The sequence below is a fragment of the Talpa europaea genome, assembly GCF_964194135.1.
Source record: "Talpa europaea genome assembly, chromosome: 7".
Classification (NCBI taxonomy): Eukaryota; Metazoa; Chordata; class Mammalia; order Eulipotyphla; family Talpidae; genus Talpa; species Talpa europaea.
This window is the reverse complement of record NC_140074.1, coordinates 7,118,975-7,143,954: the sequence shown is the minus strand read 5'-3', so window position 1 is coordinate 7,143,954 and position 24,980 is coordinate 7,118,975. Positions and strand designations below refer to the sequence as shown.

General features: G+C 38.9%; 1 protein-coding gene across 3 annotated transcripts in view; it reads right to left on the bottom strand.

Moving 5' to 3' along the window:
* Window positions 1-24,980, bottom strand: part of SCAI (suppressor of cancer cell invasion) — a gene marked incomplete at both ends in the record, with an annotated part of 109,895 nt that overhangs the window by 8,004 nt on the left and 76,911 nt on the right. For 2 of the 3 annotated variants that reach the window (XM_084237463.1, XM_084237461.1), the window contains 10 exons: window positions 3,178-3,250; window positions 13,536-13,617; window positions 15,659-15,758; window positions 17,680-17,758; window positions 18,353-18,454; window positions 18,686-18,787; window positions 20,000-20,152; window positions 20,862-20,960; window positions 21,924-22,020; window positions 24,492-24,590. In XM_084237463.1, the coding sequence (XP_084093589.1) occupies window positions 3,178-3,250; window positions 13,536-13,617; window positions 15,659-15,758; window positions 17,680-17,758; window positions 18,353-18,454; window positions 18,686-18,787; window positions 20,000-20,152; window positions 20,862-20,960; window positions 21,924-22,020; window positions 24,492-24,590 (986 nt within the window). The remainder of the gene's footprint in view (window positions 1-3,177; window positions 3,251-13,535; window positions 13,618-15,658; window positions 15,759-17,679; window positions 17,759-18,352; window positions 18,455-18,685; window positions 18,788-19,999; window positions 20,153-20,861; window positions 20,961-21,923; window positions 22,021-24,491; window positions 24,591-24,980) is intronic. The other variant, XM_084237462.1, reaches the window with a different exon arrangement.

Here is a 24,980-nt window from a genome sequence, read left to right as displayed (position 1 = left end):
GTGTGTGTGTTTATGGATCTGCTGCTCCTCCACAATCATCGTTTCTCTCAGCACCTCGGCCAGAAACCTGGAAGTGCGACTCCTTTTCTCCCCTATTCGTGCACGCCCAGACCATCATCAAGTCCGCTTGGCCTTCAGCGCTTAGTGTCTTCTGAAGACACTCACTCAGCCACTGTCCCTGCTTCCGCCAGCACTACCTCCTTGTTTTCATCAATGCTCCTCTCCAGTTCATTCCTTGTGGGTGGACTTAATGCTCTTTCATGCCACTCCTCTGTTAAAAATCTCCTGCTGGCACCCCCACTGCTCTCCATTTAAATCTTTTGACATGTCTTGAAAGACTTTTCATAATTCAGTCACCTAATTCCAAGCTTACCCTCTAGATAGAAGGAGCTATTCAATACTATAATTTCAATACATATTCCATAAATTCTCTTACCCGAGGGTTCACATGCTACTTCTCTGCAAAAACACTTTTGCTCAACCACTTCCCATTCCCATCCCCACCTGCAAGATTGTGACTTATAAGAAATATGTATTTTCTTATTCCGATAACCAAACATTTATTTCTCCTATGTATCTGACCTTCACAGCTCCTGTCTCATATCTCCCCCCAAAGTCTTGAATTTTTTCAATGTAGAGTGTTAAAGGTGATTTTTGTTACTTTAATCAAGGTAACATTAGGAAAAACACCTGAAAATGGGGGGCTGGTTACCGGGGTACCAAATCTTGCGAATAAAGGGTTAGGACTTTCAGTTCTGCCCTCTGACTTCCTAGCATTGGAGAGGAGCCAGAAGTGGAGTTTAAAAGCCAATAGCCAATGAATGTATAAGGAATGAAGCCCCACAAAAGCCCCAAAGGAGGGACTCAAGAGAGCTTACAGGTTGGTGAATAAGTAAAGATTTTTGGGAAAATGGGCTGCATGGAAGTTCCACACCTTGCTCTTTCATCTCTTCCATCTGTATGTTCCTGAGCTCTGTGTGTCATTCCAACAAATTAATCAGACGTGAAGAGAGTGTCATGGTAAGTGCTGATTTAGAGCCAGCCAATCCGAAGCACGGATGGTAACCTGGGTTTGTGATGGGCACCTGAAGCCTGGGGAGAAGTCGAGGGGTCTCTACTCCATAGTTGGTTGGCCATGGTCGTGCCGGCGGCTTGCAGCCAGCATCTGAAGTGGAGGGTGGACCTGGGAGACTGAGCCCTCAATCCGTGCAGGCTGACACTGGGTAGATAGTGTCAGGACTGAATTTCTGGACACCCAGTTGGTGTCTGAGAATTGTTTATGGGGGTGCAGAAGCTCCCCCACACACCCCCCCCCCTTAGGAACTGGGCTGCCAGGACACATAATGACACACCATCTCATTCTATATAAAGTGGAGTCTTTCAACTCCACTTTCCACATCATCTCATCTACTTCTTCCCCCTGGAGTGCTGGTTAGGAGCTCCTCTTGCATGTTCCATGAGTTTTTGCCCATGAAACACTCACAACACCTACAGTGTCTATCCCCCACTGGACATTTGATTCTGTAAGAAGCAGCATTGTGCTTGCTCAGTGTTCTCCAGGGCCTAGCACAGCGCCTGGTAAGTAAATGTTGAGTGAATGAAGCAACTCTCCGTTAAGAGAACTGTCGGTTTTAGATACCAGCGGGGCATGGAACCTAATTTAACATTCTAAATACTTTTAGTATCTGTGTGAGTTTTGTGTCCAGACAGGGCTTATTTAAGGGATTAGAGGTCAAGCTCATAGCATAAAAGACAGGACATTGGACCAAACTACATTAAAGACATAGATTACTTAACTAAGCATATTAATAGTAATGATAGTTAGCACATTTTAGATGCATACTATGTGCCCAGATTATTTAATGAGATAGGTACAATTATTATCTCCATTTGATAAAGAAACAGAAACAAAAGAATGGCTAAGTAACTTCTCAAGGTCACATGTTAGTGAGGGGTTCAGTCAGGATTTAAATTCAATCTGCCTCCAGAGTCTGTTTTTACTTTATACAAAAAAAAGCCTTTTCAGATCAAATAACCTTGGTATTAACCCATCAGACCACATGCCTTTAAACAAAATTGCATCTTGACAAGACAAATTGTTAACAAAAGTATACTCTCAAATAACTGGAAGGGGTTACTTTTCTCCAGAAATGATAATAAACAGGTTCACATAGTCCTCAAAGCAGGAGAATTTTTACCGTTGTTTGAAGGTAAGTTCTATCTCTTAGCAATCTGTCTCTTGGATACATGAACTTAATATTTCCATATGTTTTTCTCTGTTAAACAGCAGAACTTACCTTAAAACAACGGTGAAAAGTCTCCAGCTTCTCTCAGGCATTCAAATGCTGACCATCACTTCCTGTGTCAAACTATGTCAGCAGACAGGGCTTCTGGCTGGGAAGTAGCAGTAAAATGCCATCTCCCACAGAGAGACATCAGCACTATTCACAGTTAGGGAGATAGTGAAACAGTGACAAGTACTGCCAAAACAGCATTAAGGTTCGTTTAGCACTTTACCTAGCTTAATGACTGGGAGTTAGAATAAATGTTAAGTGTGCTTATTAAGGACAAATTATGTGGGGCAAAAAAGTCTTGTCGTTTCTCAGCCTTCTGAGAAGCAGCCAAACACTGACTTGTCTCTCTGGCAGACTGAGCTTCTTTTATTTAAAAAAAAAAAAAAGAAAAAGCCAAAAATGTGAATAAAAGGAATCCTTTCAGTTATGCCAGTAAGGTTACCCTAACTCAGAGGCGGAGGCAGAGAAGTTTTCTAGACCAGAAATCTATGGTCTTAAAAGATGCCTAAATATGTAGCCAGAGAAAGAGGAAATCCTATGTTACGTGGATGATGACAAACACACCAAAACTAATGCCTGGAAATATATTTTAAATTTTGCAAATCATGAGTTCCCCAACAGCAAGGGACCAAAACCGCCCATTCATTCCTCAGGAACGACAGATCATCTTTTAAAGAATTCTCTCAAGGCCTAAATGGCAGCACATTAAAAAGTCTAGTTGTGGGGAAGACTTTGGGGTCTTTATCGGATTGACACCTGCCACGTTAAACACTATACATTCACATGTGATTATTATGGGGGGGGGTGTGTGGAAAGAACAGTATTATTCAAAATGTAGACAGTTTTTATTTGCGACCTCGAGATGTAATAGACAGTGACATACCTTGTAAAGCTTTTGGGTATGCTGTAGGAGAAAGCAAGCAGACTAGTGGCTGTCCAAATAAGTTTGTGAAATTCTGTAATATATAAGAATTTAAAATTTTCATTAAAGACTTGACCAAAGACAGTTACTAAGTAATTTCCCAAAGCACATCATTAGCGTATAGATTGGGTCCTTTATTCGCAAGCAGATGCAGAAACACCAGCAACAGCTGCCAACACTTGTCATTCATATATAATTACTATTTTATAATAGGCTTTCTTAAAATAGTGAAAATGACTAGTAAACTGTTAATTTTTAAAGTAAAGAAAAATGTGGGTGCAGTAGTACAGAGAGAGGTCATTTGGTTGACTACCAAGAGGCCACCCCACCTGGCAACATATTTACAAAGGTGAATTTTTTAAGGTGGAGAGTCTGGCTCTCAGACTCAAAGGCTGTAAGATCTAACTTAGTGGTATGTGACGATTAGATCCGTCTCTCACTGTGAGTCATATTAACTGCTCACACAGAATGATATATAATACCAGGATGTCAATGTGCTAATTTACAGTGACAATTAAACTGACAAGCTAGAATATTCTTTGCATGATGAAGGATATCCTTTCTCTAAAGATAGATCTGCATGGGAAGTAAAATCACAAACTGGTAAGGCAACAAGAAAGATAAAACTTCTAGGAATAAAATCAATGAGAAACGAGAGAAACAAAAATAACTGAAAGACAATGCTGAATGATAAAAACGAAGACTTGAACAAAAGGAAAGATGTACCATGTTCTTGGAGTAAATTCTAAAGATGTCTTCACATTAATTTATTAAATTTAAACCAACGAAATAGGGCACAGATTTTTTCTTGCAGTTGAACAAAGTGATTCTAAAGGTCATATGGAATAATACGGTTAGCCAGAAAGATTCTGAGGCAGAAGAGGCCAGAGGAAGAATCGGTCTCATCAGATAAACAAATTGTAATTTCAATTGTCAGTAGTTTAAAATGTGTGGCTCTGGCATAACAGGCAGATCAATGGAACTTAATGAAGAGCTCAGAATTAGATGCCAAAACAGATAAGACTTGAATATAGTTCAAACTAGTGGAAAAAACTGAATAGTCATCTAGGGGGGAAAAAGCTGGCTCCACACTTCAGGTCATACACTAGGATAAGTCCCAAATAAAGCAAAGTTAAATGTAAAAAATCAGACAATGAAAGTGCAGAAAGAAAGTATGGAAAACAAAGGTTGTTTTTGTAACCCTCAAGATCTTCCTATTATAATTAAACTAAGATTAATAAACCCAGTTGCCAAAATCAAAGGTTTGTGCATAATAAAATACAGCCTAAGTAAACTAAAACAAAATCCAGATGATGGATTGGGGAAATATTTGCCACTCATATTACAAAGGATTAATCTCCTTAATATAAAAAGAGTTTCTCCAAAACCATAAGAGAAAGTCCACTAATCCAGTAAAAATATCAGTCAAAGAAAATACAGAAGTCACAGAATAGGGAGCACAACTGGCTCAAACATATGAAAAGATGTTGACCTTACTGATAATAAGAGGAATAAAATCAAAACTAGGCTAAAATATCACTTACTGACCTATCAGATTAGTAAAATTCCCAAAAGTTTGAGGATATACATTGCTGGCAAGAATATGGAGAAATAAACACTCACGTGGGTGGTAGGAGTATAAATTGGTATAAAGTCTTTTTATGACAATTTGGAAGCGTCTATTAAATTCAGATGCATTGTTCCAGCAACATAGCGATTCTACAAGGAAGTGACCCTACAGACATACTCTCAAATCTGTGAAATAACAAGTTCAAAGTTACTCCTTGCAGCGCTGTTGATAGCAGTAAAGGGCTGGAAAGCACCAAATGGTCATCAGTAAGGGGCTGAAGAGTAACTGGGGCTCAGCCTTGCAGCGGGAGGCTATGTAGTACTGTATACTAAAACAGGAAGAACAGGGCCAACGCAGGGAGGTGGTAACTGTGTGAGCTGCACTGGAAGGGATGAAGAGGTTTCACATTGTGCCTTTTGGAACTTTTTTGTTTTGTGACATTGTGAATATTGTAGCCATATAAAAAAATTAAATAATGAGAAGTTTCTTATAATCAAAACACAGGGAATAAACTGAATGATACTGAGGCGCAGTCCTCAGCTATGGCTTCTTGCTGAGCCCTTCTCTCTCACAACAGAGATGATCTTGGACCCTTGCCTGATACTCCCGCTCCAGGACAGCCCTAGAATGGACACTGCAGTTACTGACATCCCAACATTTCCTTTTTCTGGTTGACCAACCTCTGTGTTCTCACTTAAAACACACACACACACACAAAACACAACAATTTGTTCAGAAAGAGTTAATGCAACAGTCTTACTGCTATCAACTGAAAGCCCTGCTTACAAGCTTGGTCCCTGCCTGGTTTCTGGAAGCTTAGATTAGGGAAGGCTTCCCACAGTTCCCAGAACTGGTAAGAGCGGTTACCAGAACTGGTAAGTTCTTTACCTAGAACTTGCAAACAAGCAAGCTGAACACCTGCTTCCCGGGAGTACAGCCTTTTGGCATTGCCAGGCAGACGGTGCCCTCTGATCAGTCTCCATTTAAAGCCCTTTGCACTGGAAGTTCCCTCATGAACTTCCAGGGTAGTCACTCACTGGTGCTGTCTCCCTTGCTGTGGGGGAATTAATCGTGTCCTGTCGGATTTTCACTGGGAGAAGATTCTTGGAAGTTTGCCCCTGTTTTTCTTCTGGACTTCATCTTGTGCCTTTTTCCTTTGCTGGTTTTGCTCTGTATCCTTTCATTGTAATAAATCTTAGGGCTGAATCCAACTATATACTGAGAACTATGAGTCCTCCTAACAAATCACTCAATCTGGGGGTGATCTTGGGGACCTTCAACACAAAGACATAAATATCTCCTATCAGACTATATTTAAATTTTAGGCCTGGGAAAGTATTTCTTCCGTCCTACCTTTCTTTTAGTTGATATAACATTAGTTTAAAACACTGTATATGATTCAGAGGTACAGGTTCCCACCTCTCCAGATATAAGCTACCCCCCACCCCCACTACAGCACCCATGGTCCTCCACTATTGTCCACTGGGCCCCCTCCCTCCTGAAAATAGTTTCTTGAAGGATGCCTCTTATGCTTCTGTTCCAGCTGATTTAGAGGAATTAATTTTATAGATGGGGGTGGAGGTGGCAGGTAGAGAACAAAAATAAGGATGTTATGTAATCTCATAGAGGGTGACAAGCACTACATATGGAAACACAGCATAGAGCACCACTAGCACCGACTTATAATTAGATTGTGTTTAAATCCTGAATCAGCCACCAGTTGTATGACTAGTTGTATGTGCAACTGTGGCCAAATTACTTAACTTTTCTGTGCCTTGATTTTCTTATCAGTAAAATGGGAGGAGTAATAAAAGTAACATACTGGATTATGTGATTAAAAGTAACACATTGGGTTGTAGAACATGCTTAGAACAATGGATGGTGCAATCTAAAAGTTAACTTACAAATTTTTTTAAAAGATGTATTTATTTATTCAAGAACCGGGGTACAGGCCAGATGTGCGGGAGGGTGACAGGATTCACCAGAGACAGAGCGGGGAACATAACAGGCAGGCAGACTGAAATACACTGCTGAGGGGAGCAGTGGGCAACACGGGAGAGGTCTGCCACACCATGTGGGTTGCTCTGGGGCCGGCGGGGAAGACACCAGCACTGCAGAGGCTGCGGACAGCTTCACAGCATTGCGCGCAATCGCCTGTGCCACCAGGGAAAACCCATCTTATGATTATTAAGAAAAATGAAGAAGGGTGGATAAAGAGTGGTGGGGAGGCATATAATTCTAAACAGGGAAATTAGGGAAGACCTTATCCTAGGCTTCAGCTGATCAAACACCAAGAACAATGCATCTTTGCGAGAGGATTCAAGTCAGAGGGAAGATAACACAAAGACCCTAAGGGGACTGCCACTTAGGGTTAAAGAACAAGGTGATTGTGGCCAAAGAGAACCAAATGACAGGAGATCAACAAGAGAAAGTACAGAGATGACTGGAGAAGAATGGGGCAGGTGTGTGAGGGTGGAGGATGAGGAGCTTGGGAGGTGCTGAGAAGTCATGTGATCTGGGTCTCCCTGGTGATGCAAGGGGTTAAGATGCAACCTGGGAAGCTGTCCGCAGCAGCTGCAACAAGAGTTCGATCCCCGGCCAGGGAGCTACCCACATGGTGCAGCAGACCTCTCTTGACATGCCCTCTACTCCCCTCAGCAGTCTATTTCAGTAGATCCACCTGTACTACTCCCCACTCTGTTTCTGGTGAATCCTCTCATCCCCAACACCTCTGGCCTGTACCCCAGTTCTTGTATGCACAAATAAATAAATCTTTAGGAAAAAAATAAGTGATGTGATCTGACTTACAGGCATATCCTGGAGGGGAGCAAGGGCAGAAGGAGGAAGACTAGTTAGGAAGCAACTGCAATAATTCAGGAGACAGATGATGTTGGCTTGGACCAGGGTGATGGCAGAGAAGGTGATAAGATTCTAGATCAGCAGCTAGAGCCAAGAGGATTTCCTGACAAGATATGGGGTGTGAGGGAAATGAGTCAAGGATGAATCTGAGCATTTGGGCTGGGGCAAATCTAAAGGCATAATAGTCATTAACTGATGCAGAGGAAGCGGAAGGTGGAAGAGGCTAGGGGATGTTAAGTTTATAATCTCTATTACAATTACCAGCGGAGATATGGAGCAGGAAGATCATATTCAAAGAGGCCTCTCTGGCTGGAGATATAAATTTGAAAATTGTCAGTATAATAATTAAAGATATGAACTACATAAGAGCTTCAAGAGAGTCCGCTGGAGCAGGAAATGAAAAGGAACAAAGATGGAGCCTAAGGGCACTCCAGTGAGAGGTCAGAGAATAGGGAAAACCAGTAAAGCAAACAGGAAACAAGCAAGGCAACACCAGCCTTCTCTTGTCAGAGGCAATGGAGTAGCTTGAATTTAGGTTTCAAAGGCCTTATCCAACTCCAGTAACAAAAAACAGTCCCTGGAGGTTGTAATTATATAGTCCTCTTGCTTGTTTGCAACACAAATTCATACCACCTAGGGAACCCCTAGCTGTGGATGCCAAACGGTAGTGCTTCTAGGTGTCTAGCCAAAGTGAACACAGACCCCCTCTGGGTGAAAGTGTAACAGGGTGATCCCCAGGAAAAGGGAAGTTTCCAGGTTCCCTGGCCCACCCGAGGAAGGGTGGAGCTGAGCAGGGAGAAGAAGTTGGAGAGGAGACTGGAGAAGCAGGGAGGAAGGACGGAGAGTCAGAAGGAGATCTGGAGGAGGCACATGGAGCACAGACATGTATGAAGAAGCGCACTTGCTTCTTGGTCCTGGTCCTGGACTGCTTGAAACAGATGTGGGTGAGACCCTTGGGGAGGTTAACAATGGCAGCTTTTATCTTGATTTTGCGCCTTTAGTTCCAGATATGTTGGGTCCCTTCTGCCCCCTTCCTATGGTCCACATCAGCAGGTGCTTTTAGACTTGTAGCAGGCTTTAGCCTCAGAGGTTCTGCTTTGAGCCAACCCTGTTTAGCTGGGCATTTACCCACAAGGGGATGGGTAACTTCAGATGCTTGATTTGGCAACCATTTTCTTCCCATTTTCTTTGTTGCATACTAATTGTATTAAAATTTCTTTCCATTACAGGTCTTATATGTTTTGTCTTGATGTGGCGGATGGCAGAACTTATTTAGAGCAGACAGGTTTGGGGGTTTTGGGGTATCCTTCCCCCTGTTTTGTAACAAAAGTACCTTCATTCTAGGACTCAGTTAATTTCCCCCACCTTTTAAGGATAATGAAATAAAGAAATAGTTAAAGATAATCAAGCACATAAGGATGAAAAAAAATGTGACTTTAAACAGCAAAAGCAGATTTCAGGTATAAGAATTACCAGTTAACAAAATTAATAATGCTTATTAAGTTTAAAAGAACTTGAAAACAAAAAATTGGGAACAATAAAAAGGACAGTGGATTATCTGAAAAAGAATGAAATACAACTTCTAGAGTTGAAAAATGCTAAAACCAATATAAAAAATCAATAAATGGGTTTAATAGCAAGTTAGATATACCTAAAGAATTCATGAAGTGGAAGACAGATCAGGAGAAATTATCCAGATCTCAACTAGAGAAACAAAAGCATGAAAAATACAGATGAGGGCCTCCCCTGGTGGCATAGAGGTTGAGCGTTGGGCTGCGAAGCTGCCCGCAAGGGTCCCACATGGCACACAGACCTCTCCTGCCATGCCCGCTGCTCCTCTCAGCAATGTATTTCGTCAGTCTGCCTATTCTGTTCCCAGCTCTGGCTCTGGTGAATTCTCTTACCTTTCCGTGCTTCTGACTGTACCCAGTCCTTGTATCAATAAAATAAATAAATCTTTAAAAAAAAATACAGATGAGAAGCCAAGAATGTGGAAGAGATGTGACAATGCTATGTATATATTCACATATACATGAATATGCACATATACATCATGTACATTATATATAAAATCAGAATTCCAGAAAGCATAGTCACTATTAGAAGCGACAATGGCTGAGAATTGTCCAGCAATAATGAACAATACAACATACCATTTTAAAAAGTTCACCAAAAACCAATAGGTTAAATAAAAAGAAACAAAATCTAGACATACCACAGTATAACTGAAGAATAACCGAAACCAAGATCTTTCAAAGTAGCAAGAAAGAAATGGAGATTCTTCCACAATCTTGTTACGAAGGTGAAAGTCTTAATAGACTGCAGCAATCTGCAGCCATCAGTCAAATACTTTTTTAGGATGAAGCTGTTTGGATAAAATATGTCTGTTTTGACAAATGTGTAAGTCACGTTCGCTGGCAGGGATCCAGCTCTGTCACAAACAGTTCAATACTCAAAGGATTTTCTTCTTCCAAAGAAAGCTGAAGTGAACAAAGTATTGCCCAAATGACTGAGGGAATTTATTTTACTTCTGTTAGTAACACCTTGCTATAGGGAAGGCCACTGTGACTTGCCTATTCCTAAGTGGAAATTGTGAGCCAAAATATGGACCATACTTGTTACACAGATCTTGGCATTTCCATCACTCTCTGAAACGAGGCCCAGATGAGCATGCAAAGCTCCTCTTAGTGAAGTATGGAAAGAGCCTGGTCTTTGGAATAAGAGCTGGAATCAATTAGGCAAGATACTTAGCCGCCACAGACCATCTCCTCGACTACAAAATAAAGCTGATAGTGCTTATATTCATTTAATTGTTTGCAATATATTGATTTAAAATCTTTGAAATATGAGCTTTAGGGGACCTAGAGGGAGATGTGTATACAAATACAAGCCTCACAGACTTTAGGGAAAGCACAGCCTAACACTGGTAACCATCTTCACTTCCCAGGCAGGATGTTGAGTGCTCCTTGGTGAGTGTGCCCACAAGAAAGACCTGATGATCCTGAGCTCAGAGAGTACTCAACTACATGGTCCAGTGATATCATCATGACAGTGCACAGTGTGGCGCAGCTGCTAAAAGCTCTTTATAGTCATAACAATAGAAGAACCCTCTAGTCAACAAGTTGAAATTATGATTTGACTGTGTTATGTGGATAAAAGGACACAAAGGGGTATAAATGAGGGAACAAGGTGTGATGGGAAATCAATACACAATGCCTAAAACTGAAAGAGCAGGACTATCGATAAAAGCGTGTTATTTATAAAAATGGTGGCAAATGCCAATATCATCAGCTAAAAAAGATGTAAGTTGTAGTCTCTGGCAAGGGGCAAACAGGAGCAGGGCAGGGGGTGCATGAGACCACTGATTTCAGTAACGGCCCTGGGGACTGAGTAGTTCTCACTGACCACACACAGGAATTACACAAATAATTTAACCTGAGACCTGCCCCAGGTTAAATGAATCAGAATCACAAGAATTGGGGCCCAGGTACAAAGGGTTTTGAAAAGGACTCTGAATACTTCTGATGTGCTGAGAGACTTGAGAACTACAGCTTTAAACTATATAGCTGAGTTACTCTCCTAAGAATAAAATTATAATATTTAAGTGAGGAAATATACATGAACCACTTGTATTTAAATGAAAAAATATTTAGAAAACATGTTCATGAAACAGTCATACATAGCAAAATAGGTATTCAAGGAAGAATACATCAGTCATCCCTTAAAAACTTTTCATTAAAAACTTGCAAAATGGAAGTTTAAGATTTCTTTACACATGCTTTGTTGGAAAAGTAAATACCAGATGTCCTTATATGTTACCATAGAGAAGAGCATAGTTGATTCAATGCAATAAATACTACTAATTTTCAAAAAGATCAAATTGTTCTGTGCCACAGTCGGCTCTGCCGATTGCATACAGGCTCCCCATTTCATTTCTGAAGATCAGTATGTTCTAGACAATTTAATGTTTTAGAGGACTGGCATTGCATGTTCCATCAAAAGCAAGCAAGCAAACAAAAACATCTTCCCTGTTATTCCAGTTATCCTGGATATCAGGATATTGAAACCTATGCAGAATTAAATCATGACATGTAATTAAGTAAACATATTTCCAATGATGCACAATGGTGTTTTAAAAACATCAGCACCCTTGGGCCTCCCCGGTGGCGCAGCGGTTGAGCGCTGGGTTGCGAAGCTGCCCGCGGCCTCTGCGGTGCCGGTTCGATCCCCAGCTGCTCCCCGGCCACCAAAGGAGGGTCCCACATGGCGCGCAGACCTCTCCTGCCGCCCGCTGCTCCCCTCGGCAGTGTACTTCGGTCCTTCTGCCTGCTCTGCTCCCCGCTCTGGCTCTGGTGAATTCTCTCACCCTCCCGCGCTTCTGACTGTACCCAGTGCATGCATAAACAAAACAAACAAACAAACAAATAAAACATGCCTCTATAAAAAAAAAACCTATAAAAAAAAAAGTTTTAAGAAAAAACATCAGCACCCAATACTCATTCTATATCCAAACACCTCTGGAGTTCGCAGACACAGTCAGTGAATGGTGTTTCCAAGGTTACGAAAGGTTGGACAGAATAACGCCCAATTGAATTGAGAAAAATTAATAGATTGCTAAAATATTCTACATGCATGCTGCATCACATTGAGTAAGGCATTTGACCTGCCACATCATCAAACACAGCAAATAATTCCTTTTCACTGACAAAGACACAGAAAGTTTCTTTGGAATTGTATGAAGACGCAAAATGTCTGGGCTCTTCTGTTTTTATAACCAATAAGCTTTTTCCTTTAGCAGCCTTCCATCCCCTCAAAAAGGGACAAAAACAATCTCTGCACAAGATTTATTAAAGGATATGCTTAATTTTCATAAAAATAAAAAGCTGCAATATTAAACTTGACAAAGTGGTTGCAGGAAATATGCTGTAAAATTTAGGGTGGGGTGGATGCGCTTAGAATTCAGAGTTTAACTTTGAAAAGTGAAACTAAACATGAAAACTAGATAGAAAACATATGTTTGGGGTCAGGTCTCTTGGCTCACAAGCATTTCCACTGCTCTCCCGAAGTAAACCTGCTACTATCTGCTTCTCCATCTCATTATACGAATGCCCACAACAAAAATGGTTTTAGTTGGCAGATCTGTGCTCTCCGCTTATTTCTGAACATATTGTTCGCTAATGAAATATTTCAACCACACACAAAGGACTCGAAAGATTCGGTTTCATTTTCCTATAAATTATTATAGTTTGAATGCTAATAGTCAACTTTAAAGTATTTCACTGCCGGCATCCTTCATACAATCATCACAAACCATGTCTTCAACACCAAGATACAAAACAAAGAATGTTCAAGTTATATTTAGAAACCTGTTATTTTTCCTAGCATTCAGGGTCATCTTTTTTCACTGTTGTCATAAATTTAAAAGGCAATTCACTGCATCTGAAACACTTTATATCACTACACAATGACCACAGCTGTACAACAGACTATAGAAAGTTTACTAAACTACAGCAGAAGTGTAGAAGGGAAAAGGATGGAAAACTAGAACAGAAAATTTGCCCATTACTTCTACCTCTATAAAAGAAAATTATTCTGAGTTATATAACAAAAATAAACCTCCCACCAGAGATCTTGGAAATCTTGAATATTTTTTTTCCTGCAGAAGGATTTATTATTTTCCACTGAGTGTCCATTCATGCGTTTTCTTCTTGTTTCTATTCATAGCACCAGATCCTGACTAGCATGCACAACCTCAAAAGAAAAGAAAGACTAAATACAAATTGTGTAAAATGAAATAAAATAAAGCAAAAGAAAAAGGCACACATTAAGAGTGGTTACCTGGGGTTGGTTCCACAGTGTCTACAGGTGCATCGGAGCTCACAGGACTCACCTTATATGCAACGCTATTGGATGAATCCACGATGATAAACAGAGGCTTCCTGGTGAAAGGATAGAGATCCCCAGGATGGAGGCTGGGAAAACAACAGCAACAGTGACAATAAGTAACCGAGTAAATATAACATTGATCTTGAAAATCTTATTCTTCAATTTGGTCTACTCTTCAATTTGGTTTCATCTTAACACTGAAAGAAAAAGATTACTTAAGCACAGGGATAAAAAGTCTGTATTTACTGGGATAGACAACTTAGCTATTTTATTTGGGAAAAAATCAGCAATAATTATTCAAGAACACTGAAGCTAAAGAGAAGTTTGTATATGTAAAGATTGACTAAACACGTAACATGAAAATCTCAGAAGCCAGCATGCAGATACCTGCTTAGTATTAAAAAGCCCCCTTTGAGAACACGTTTTGCAAGCAACATGTACTAACACAACTAAATTTGTATTTCAATGAGTCTTCCAAAATCTATACTTATTTTAAAGATTTTTCAAAATTTCAACTTATATCTTACTATCACACTAAGTAGGGACTTCCCTTTTATAATTCTTTATGTTTACTCTGGATATTTGCATCACCATCAGTTGGGGTGCATGAAAATTCTGGACCCCACAGTAGACCTAATGGATCCAACAGCTGAACTCTAGTAACATGCTTAAGATGGTCACAACTTTGGTGCGTATGCTCTTTGCCACTGCTTAACGGTCAAGTTAAATATTAGTGTAAATTTAAATATATAAAATGATGCACCAATAAACAGTATCACCAAACCTCAATATATTTCAAATATAATTTTTTTTAATACAGATAATTTGCAACTAAGGTCAGCAACAGCACTGACATATGTTGGGGACTATTAATTATTACACATTGATTTGAAAAATCATATCTACCCTCCCTTCCCCATTTTTTGTGTGTGACAGTTCACATTTCTTTTTCTTTTTTTTTTTTTTTTAATAGAGGCATGCTTTATTTATTTGTTTGCTGGTTTGTTTGTTTGTTTTGTTTATACATGCACTGGGTACAGTCAGAAGCGCGGGAGGGTGAGAGAATTCACCAGAGCCAGAGCGGGGAGCAGAGCAGGCAGAAGGACCGAAGTACACTGCTGAGGGGAGCAGCGGGCGGCAGGAGAGGTCTGCGCGCCATGTGGGACCCTCCTCCGGTGGCCGGGGAGCAGCCGGGGATCGAACCGGCGCCGCAGAGGCCTCGGGCAGCTTCGCAACCCAGCGCTCAACCGCTGCGCCACCGGGGAGGCCCGACAGTTCACATTTCTAAGCAAAGTGCTGTTAGAAATGCAAAGACATTGCCAAAAAATCCAGTTTCCTTTATAATCAGATTTTTATCTCACACCTAGGGAAATTCTAGTTTCAAAAATGGCCCAGGCAGTGAAGAACGCATACTTTGGAAAAGCAAATTTTCATGGATAAAATTCTTTAAAATCATCACAATTGGGCCTCCCTGGTGGCGCAGAGTGTTGAACGCAGTGCTGTGAGGCTGTACGCAGCCTCTGAAGCGTGGGTTCGATTCCTGGCTAGCCAGGGAGAGACCCACATGGCGTGGCAGACCTTTCCTGTCTGGTCCGCTGCTCAGCAGTGCTTTTGGTCCATCTGCCTGTTCTGATCCCCGCTCTGTTTCTGGTGAATGCTCTCGCCCTCCCGCGCTTCTGGCCTATACCCCAGCTCTTGTATAAAGAAATGAATCTTTAAAAAATAAAATAAAATCATCACAATTAAGTTCATTTGTGCTACAGCAAACCTGTAGAATTTTATATTAAAAAGTCTGGATTCATATTAATATTACTAGGCCCTGACATTTATTTATGTATTTACTGTCTCTTCCAACTGGAATATAGTTTGGTTCACTGCCATATCCCCAACGGATTGAATAGTAACTGACCATATAATAAACATTCAAAAAATATTTTTTAAACAAATATCAGTCAAAAATTCCAATTTCCTCAGGTAGTCAGAGTCTGTAAGATTTCTGGAGTCCAAATAATTATCATTAATAGCAGTCTGAGGAAACATTTCTAGTACTAGAAAGAAGTCCCCAGTTCATTTAATATTTTACAAGAGCTACAACATTCATAATGGGGGAAACACCAGAATACATACCAGTGCATTTCCTTGTGGGACTGATTTCGTTTGTGGATGGCATCTCCATTTATAATATCCCGGTTACTATTAGTAAGTACCCCTCCAAAATCATAAGGACCTGTAAAAACAAAAAGGGGAATCCTAGAATTTAATTGGAGAATAACATTAATTTGATGTTTACATATAAAAGTTACAAAAGTACTGTGTGACTCTCATTGCTACAAATGGAAGATTATTACAAAACATTTCATTTAAAAGTTAACATTTTAGTTTAATGCAGCATTTAAATGATTTCAGCATGTTTCAACAAAAAATCATTTAATTATTCATCAGCTCTTCAAACAGAATACAATGAGAAACAAAACAACAATCTACTGTTTCCCATTATTCTGAATAATAAACGGGCTGGGGATCTAGGATGTTCAAAGTGATCTCTCCATTTTATGCAAAATTTAGTCACAGGTTTAACAAACAAAAGAAAGACAGTTGCAGTATGAAGCCTTAATAATTGCTCAGATAAAATTTTCAGTGAGACACTAATTGTAGAATTTAGGGAAAATTTTGAATGGAACTTGAAAATTCTCATTGACAAAAACATCATTTCTTAAGAAATCGTAATTTCAGTGTGTGACAAATCCATTATGACTAACATTACATCAATCGCTGTAGTTCCAGTTTTGTTGTTAACCTTTTCCAGCCGGTGATAAGAGTTAGTGAAACTCTTGCCTGCATGAATAGGAATTGTGGAAGGTTCAGTACAACAGTTATCAAAGAACTCTTCAGTGGCCTCCCTGCTGGCACAGGGGTTAAAGACAATGCTATCAAGCTATCATCAGCCACTGCAGCACAAATTTGAGTCCCCGGCCCGCCATGGAGCTGGCACACATGATGCAGCAGACCTCTCCTGTCTTGCCTGCTGCTCCCCTTAGCAGTGTAGATCCACCTGTTCTGCTACCTACTATCTCTGTGAATCACTCCCCACACCTCGGCGTGTACCCCAGTTCTTGTATTCATAAATAAATAAATCTTTTAAAAAAACAAAAACAAAGAACCCTTCGGTCAGTAGCTATTATTATAATTGGAAAAAGTAAAACAAGAGGTCAATAACAAAGGGTCCAGAAAATCTGATTTGAAGTATATAAGACACAGAAATAAATATTTATAACTATCATTACTAACTTTAATTTAAAACAATCCTGAAATAGTTTATGACTGTGCATCACTCTTAATGTTATGAATAATATTTTATTGCTTTAAAAAAATCACTGCAATGAAAAGACTCTGAGATTTACTTTGCTTTGTTTTCATTTTAACACCTTAAGAGGATCCGACGGTCATGCACGGAAGATGGCAGGGACATGCATTGTATAAAGGAATGCAAATTTCAACAAACGGATGAAGAGGAAAATGTTAAGGGTATTAAGAATTTTTTTTGTGTATGCAAAGATTTAATTGTCTTAATTACATCCAAATTACGCATCTATTTTGACCAGTTTCACATATTCTGGCCAGTTTTAAGTTTTTATTCTGAAATAGCATCCCAATATTCTGCAGGTTGAATCCATACAAATTAAACAAAAAACAGAAAACAAATATCATGATAAGGACTTGAACTTTCACAGTTACAAAAGTGCACTGATTTCTACAAAGACTTTTAGCCACAATGAAGCCACTGACCAAATTCCTAAATGCTCTAATGCTGAGAATAATTCAATGATGTAAAGTGAATAATTTGGCCTAGTTATTTCACTGCCCTTTACAGTTTCAAACACCAAATTCCATATAGGTATATATACTTTTAGCAAATTTGATAGCGAGGCATGCAATTGGTATGTGGTTTGATTTTTGAACTTCAACGTTGATCTTAGCAAATAAATTAGAATATCTACAAGATTGCCAATTCAACAAATAGAACAGATTTCAAATGTGGAGGCCTCTCTAGAAAGCTTGAGATGGTCTGTGGACTACGGGCCATCATCTTGTAGAAAGTTAAGAGAATTCAAGCCCTGCTCACAAGAGGGAGCATTCCTTTATTGTACCTTCACTATCAGAACGACCTGTGGGGAAAACACCAGTGGCTGACAGGTAAATCAGAAGCACACTATTGGCAGGCAGCTCCTGAAATTAAAGAAAATCACATATACAAAACAACAAAGAAGGGAAACAATTGTTTTATTTAAAGTTAAGACAGTCTCTGCTTCAAAAGCCTGATCACTTACACAATGTTCTCTGAAAACTCTGAAGTGAAAAAGAAAAGGTCCTGATATGTATAGGTTAAAACACAAACTTCCATCCTTGGCTTTTCCTATGTAAACTTTGGGAGGAATTCCCTATTTCTTACAGTTTGTTCACATGATCAAAACGTTGCCCAGAGCCTTTTGAATATATAAAATGCCAAAGTAATCTGATCCTTTTTTTAAATTCTGCATTGGCTGGTATAACTAAAGTACTACAGTAATTAAAAAAAAAAAAAAAAAAAAAACCCTGGAGGAAGGAGAACGATAATTAATCAATATCCTCATTAATTAATGGTAAGGAATATTCATAAAACATGAGCAACTTCCATTCCAAAAAGATCTGCGATTAGGATATTCTAAAGGCATTTCTCATTTTCATATTTTATCTAAACTCTTAACTCAAAGTGGAGTGATGCTCAGATTTCATTTAGGACACACGTTCCCTAAATAGTAAAAAGTAGTGGATCATATATACCTTAAAAGACGCAGCTAAGAATGTGTATAGTTGGCTGAAGGTTGGTTTGTAGAGCAGATACTTATGGGGGTTTTCCCGTCTGGTGGGCTTATCAGCCGATTCCTGTATTGACACACAAAATAATATTCATGAGAATTCTGAATGCGACAGGATCAAGGCCTTTTCTTACCAGCCTTTTTATCATATATCTTTTTACTCAATGTACCGTTATGATACTTATCACTTTCTCCTGGAAAGAACTGTTCATTGACACTTGAAGCAGTTGTTGAACAACAGCATGCCAGGAGGAGCAGTGAGCGAGTCACCACCTTGCAAATGTAGGGAAAAGCTCACCTGCATTCCTGGTTTATTCATCTGGGAAGCTAAATTCATAGGCTCCCTTTCCAGGGCTTGTAACATCCGGAACATGTCAACAGTTAGTTCACTGAACTTAACCTGCAAGGAGAACAATCTGATGGTTACTGCTGTGCACAGCCCTGAAGGCTCTGTCATGTTGCTACTCACGATGTTCATGTGTACCTAATGACACTGGGTATTTCATTCCCCAGAATTTCAGAAGATAAAAAAGGTGAAAGAATTATACAATGATACCAAATGCTCATCATCTAGACCCAATAACATTAGCATTTTTCTGTATTTGCTTTATCACACTTCTTTCCATCTATCATTACTTCTTTTGAGCCATCATTTTCCTCAAGTATTTTTGAAAACCAATGAAAGTACTTATGTAAACACAGAGAACTATATTAAATCCTAACATACATGCTTACTTCTGGCAAAACAGTTAGGCTATGGTCTACATTTTATACCCTATTCATTACATCTAGGTGCTATATAATGCTTAAAACTGATCCTTTTCTATTTTGAAGAATACTTCTATAGAACTTCAGGTTGGCATATGAGGACCAAATAAATAATTTTTTAATGGACCTGTTTCTATAAAATAAAAGAGAAGTTAAGTCAAGAATCCATTTTTAAAAGATTATTCTCTAGTTTCAAATATTTGAATCATTTAATACATTTGAAAACAGACTGAACAAAAGAATTAATTTTCTTCAAAATTTCACAGAGAGAAGCACAAAGACTGGATATTGTGGCCATGCTGAATGTCTCAACCAAGCATTACTTTAGTTTTCTGCAATGTGAGAAAACTACCCTATAGCACAGTATGACCAGTTACTGTACACAGGGAATGAGAGAAGACCCTCTAGACAAGGCTTAGAAGGCAATGCAGTTAAATCTTTGAGGTGTTAAGAGAAAACAAATACCAAATTCAAATTATGTAACTCAAAAAGAAAAGGGAAGTAAAGACATTTTAAACCAAATAAAAATTGGAAAATCCATTGCAAGTGCATCTAAAAATAAAATAATAAAAAGAGATAGTCAAGCAGAAATAAAACATTGCCAACCTAAAATTATATAGCTAGTGAAAATAACTTCCTGAAAGTAAAGATGAAAGAAAAACTTTTATTTTCATGAAAAAAAAAGTCAAAAGAGTTCAGGACCAGCATACCTGCTCTACAAGAACTGTTCCTATATGGGCAAGGCATAATTGAATCGGCTGTTTCTTCAAGAATGGATGTTAAGATATTTACAAGGTAATAACTGTGTAGCAATAGAAGACAAAATTCTGTCATAATTCTTTACCTGGTTGTTACAATTACCAATAATGAGTGCATCAGCCAGAGACAATTGCCCTACAATCATGCCCTGCTCCAGCAAAGGGGCTCCTGTCTCAGCAAGACGATTAGATGTGATAACAATGGTGTTATCATCATTTAATACCATTACGGGGTCCGCCTGGGGGGAAAAAAAGGCAGTAAGTAGTTGATGGCCAAGATAAAATGTCAATATAACAAGTATTTATTTTTTAAAAAGATTTATTTAATTTACACATACAAGAACTGGGGTAAAGGCTAAGGGTGTGGAGGTGTGTGTGTGTGTGTGTGTGTGTGTGTGTGTGTGTGAAAGGATTCACCAGAGACAGAGTGGGAAGTAGAACAGGCAGATTGACTCAAATACACTGCTGAGGGAAGCAGTGGGCAAGATAGGAGAGGTCTGCCGCACCATGTGGGTCAGCTCCCTGACTGGGGATTGAACTTGTGCTGCAGTGGCTGCGGACAGCTTCATAGTGCTGAACTTAACCCCTTGCACCACCAAGGAAGCCCCTATTTCTTCTTCTTGACATGCACACACAATAAAAATGTGTACCCTATAGGACCTCCCTGGTGGCACAGGAGTTAAAGTCTCAGCACCATCACCAGCCATTGTGGCCTGAGTTCGGCTGTGGCCCGGCACAGCAGACCTCTCCTGTCTCGCCCGCTGCTCCCCTCAGCATGTATTAGTACTGTTCCCCACCCTGTCTCTGGTGAATCCTCTCACCCCCTGCACCTCTGTTCTGCACCCCAGTTCTTGTATGCATAAATAAAAATAAATCTTTAAAAAAAAATGTGTGCCATGTAGACATTTATTTATCCATGATAAGGTTTTGACCTTATTCAAAACTGACCTCAATGAAAGCTGCTACTTCTTGAAGCACAAGATTCCATTCCACTTGATCTTCAGTATTAAAACGGTGTGTGTAATCTTCAATTTCATCTGACAATTCCTATTTTAAAACATCACCAAAAAAGGATATAGAAAAAAAAAAGATTGCAATATTGTACCATATTCTTAAAAGAAACTGATATAGTTAAGCTTGATTAATATCAATATATAATTCTAACTAGAACCAATAACAAAGAATGAAAAATACGTGAATTTCCTTCAAAATAAAAAACTAAAGAATGAAACACATTCTGATCTTCATAGAGATCCACACAAACCCAAATCTCAGAGCTACATCAGCCATGAATTTACTAATAGAAAACTCTTAAAGGTAAAACCCTCTAAGAAAATTTTAACCTTAGAAAAAATACTGTCAACCTCATTTTCTTTGGAATTATATCACACTGCTTCTTGGAAATAATCTCAGTAAATGGGCATAGAGGAAGGTAGAGGAAGACTCTCCAAAACCTAGCATGCTATGAAGTGATAAGTATACCAATCAGAAACCACTAACTACATGAAGACCAGAATGTTTTATTTCAAGGATAATAGATGTTAAGTGTATCCCAAATGCAGTTAACTCTAACTACCTGAGTTAACTAAGGATATGGTGATATAGCCATACTAAAGAAAAGAAGAAAACAAAATTTACTCACAATACCTATGTAGAACATGCTGGAATTTTTCTTGATCTAACCTTTCATTTATTTTCTCTTAAACCTAATATTTTAACTTCTTTTTGTATTTCCCAACCATTCATTGATGGGTGGTAAAACATAAAACATGCTGAAATGACAAAAGCAAGGAACTCAGAGAATTATCTCTGATTAGTGTGTTTGAAATATGAAGCGTTGGAAATTTTCTTTTAATCATTACCCGTGTCAGAAGTCATCATACTTTGAATGTTGGAATGATTGAGAGAATTCAAAAATTATTTTAACCTTAAATCTATTTTCAAAACAAAATTATCTACACACAATTAGAGATTAGGATTAGGATTTGAATTATTTTAAAGTGCACTTACCTTAACCAGATCCTTCACAACATCCATTTTGTTGAGAAGAAGACAAACCACTATAAATCTTGCATAGTATCGTAGTTTCTTAACTACCAGCTCAGGTCTGTAGCAGATAAATGGAAAATTATCATTAGCTTTAAAGGGAAAACATACTTTATTATTTTTCCCACTTTCTGCTAGCTTAAAAGAGCTTTTAAGTTCTATGATCCTGTTTTGCACAATTGCAAACATTTCTGTATATAACCTATAGTCTTTTAACATATTTCTTACTGATTCATTACGTTGTTCATTCATATATTCATTAATTCAATAAATATCGATTGAGAACTCATATGCACCAGGCACTGTGCTAAGAGATAAAGGGAGATTGATTTTTAAAAAGCCTATAAACACAGTTCTCACAGGCAGAAAAGTATTTAAAATGTAGAAGAGACAGATAAATGCTTAGCACACGGTGGAATAAATGCAACAGGAGGAATACAGGATGGTACCTGTGCCTGCAGGACTAGCTCTGGGGTGGGAAAAGCATTCCTAGAAAGAGAAGTGTTTAAGATAACAACAATGAGGCAGAACGAAGAGTAGAACACAAGGGTCAGAGAAATACAAGGGGAAAAGAGTTCCTGGAACAACATTCTTTGTTTCAAGATCTTATGTTCCTGATGTTAATATAACCAAGTCCATTTTCTTATGCTTGTTGTCTGTATGCCTTCTCTCTTGCCATCCCTCCCAGTACCTCTGTCTTCTCATTTTAATACATCTTTTTTTCAGCTGGCAAAATAAAGACCTGGCTATCTAAAATCTACATTGACACTCTGCATCACTCTCTGCAAACTCAGACCACTTATATTTAATGTTGTTGCTTTGGCCGGGCTTGAACGGGCCTCCTTGAACATCTCTCCTATTTGCCCCTTGTATGGCTGTCTTCTTCTGCTGCTCCTTTCTTGCTTTCTTTTCAGTTAATCAAATACACTTTAGGGTTTTTTTTTTTAAAGATTTATTTATTTATACAAGAATGGGGTATAGGCCAGAAGCACGGGAGGATGAGAGAATTCACCAGAGACAGAAAACACTCCTTCCTGAGAAAAGAGCAATTTAGGGGCCAAAGGCAAGAGATTTTTGTCGTCCTGGTTCCAGTTGACCCTGCCTCTGTTCATCCACCCTGCTCTAGGAGGCAGCACAGGGAAACAATTCAGATGTGGTGTTTGCTTTTAGGATGGAAAGTGATTTTAATAAGTTAAACTGTTGGGTATTAAGCCAAAGGCCCAATGCCAATTTCCCCTTTGGCAAATAAGAAAACTCAGATAAGTGAATTATACAAGATATTTTACTATTTCCTAAAATAGTTCTGTACTTAATAGGTATTTTTCATGCTGATAAAATGTCACATAGTCCTTTTGCATTTTTTTAGAGATACAAATGATCTCATCAGGAATGCAGACAAATTGTACAACATGAATGCAAACAAACGAAAAAAAAGTTAGAGAAAATGTAGTGAAAAATAAATAAAGCAAACCATGAAAAATCTGAAGGAAAATAAATAGCGGAACTTCTGATAGAAGAATGAAGAAAGACAACAAAAAGACATGCAGTAAACTTCAAATTCAGCATCTACATATTTTGCTTGTGTCAAGCAAACTCTTCTATACAAGTTTGAACAAGATTTGCAGTGGATTGAAGGGGATTTACAAGAGTGGGGCTTTTCCCAAAAATGTTGTTGTTTAGCTTATGACAACCAACGACAAAGTGTTTGCTAGAAAAGCATGTGAAAACTATGTTTTTTTTTTATCGTTAGGAGACTATTATCTTTTTACAATACAACTGCAGTGAGTTCTGCTGCTGGAGCAGAGAAAATATTCAGATCTTTTATGACTGAACTTACTCCTCTAGCTGCTGTTGGAATCTAGCCATCTCCAGCAGACCCCTGCTTTCTTCAACTGTATGTTCATGTGGAATTAATAACATCATAATCTACCTGTAACCCAATGTCCACACCTCCCAGACAAGATAACCTTATGAAAAGACAACAGCACATCTTTATTTCTTTTCCTTTCTCCTACCCAAACATCGACCACACTGCCAGATAGATGAGAAGTGCTCAGTGGGTTACGACTGGGAATGGAGGAATTCTACAGAATGTGTCTTGCTCCCCCCATCAGTGAACCTACACAACTCTAAGACAGAATTGGTTCTGTCAAGGAGAATCCAAACAGCATCTGTAAACTTTTCTGGAGCTGACAGTTGTCAACAGGCTGTTGAATGCATTGGAACTAAGGTTACACAAGGCGAAAAGCCTCACTTTGGATTTGTTTCTTCTTTATAAAACTCTCATAAAGAAAAAAATGCAACCCTTCTTTGTGTCCTGCCTCCAGTTGTGACATGTTACAACATCTCTAATATTTATTACTTTTAAGTAACATTCCCCTGTTTGCTTATGAAGGCCTGGTAGCATGCACTCAAGGAAGCCCATTAAGCAAATAAAAGTCATAAACAGCTGTGTGCTCTTTTAATTTCCACATGGAGTGAAAAAATGGAGTGGTTTATTTTCCTTTTTCTGAAAACATGATAGGGACATACCTGTCCTCTTTATTGACTTGAGAGTAATAAGATCTCTGTCTGATTGCAGAATAGAAGGAGAAAGCCTCATTCAGATAGCTCGTCTCTGATGTGCGTAGGCTATGAGAAAAACAAAACAAAACACACGTTAAATTTGACAATCTCGAACTCTTCACCATGATAAATACTTGTACCAATTCTTCTATTCCTCTGCACAAGGGAATGGGAGCAGCTATCCTAAATACGAATCAGCAAGGCACTAATCATATAACCCTTAAAATGTGTAAAAATAATGATAATTACCAAAGAAAACCTCCCCATAGCTCCCAAACATTTTCTGATGGCAACCCAAAAAGTATACGTTATTGTCAGTCTCCAAACTCTCCAAACGGTATTCCACCTCCTTAAATCTTCCCACCAGGCCCAGACATCTCAGGATTTTCCCCAGATTCTGACACAGTCCCTTATCCTTTGGTTAACTTCTTTTGATTTTTTTCTCTCACAAGACTC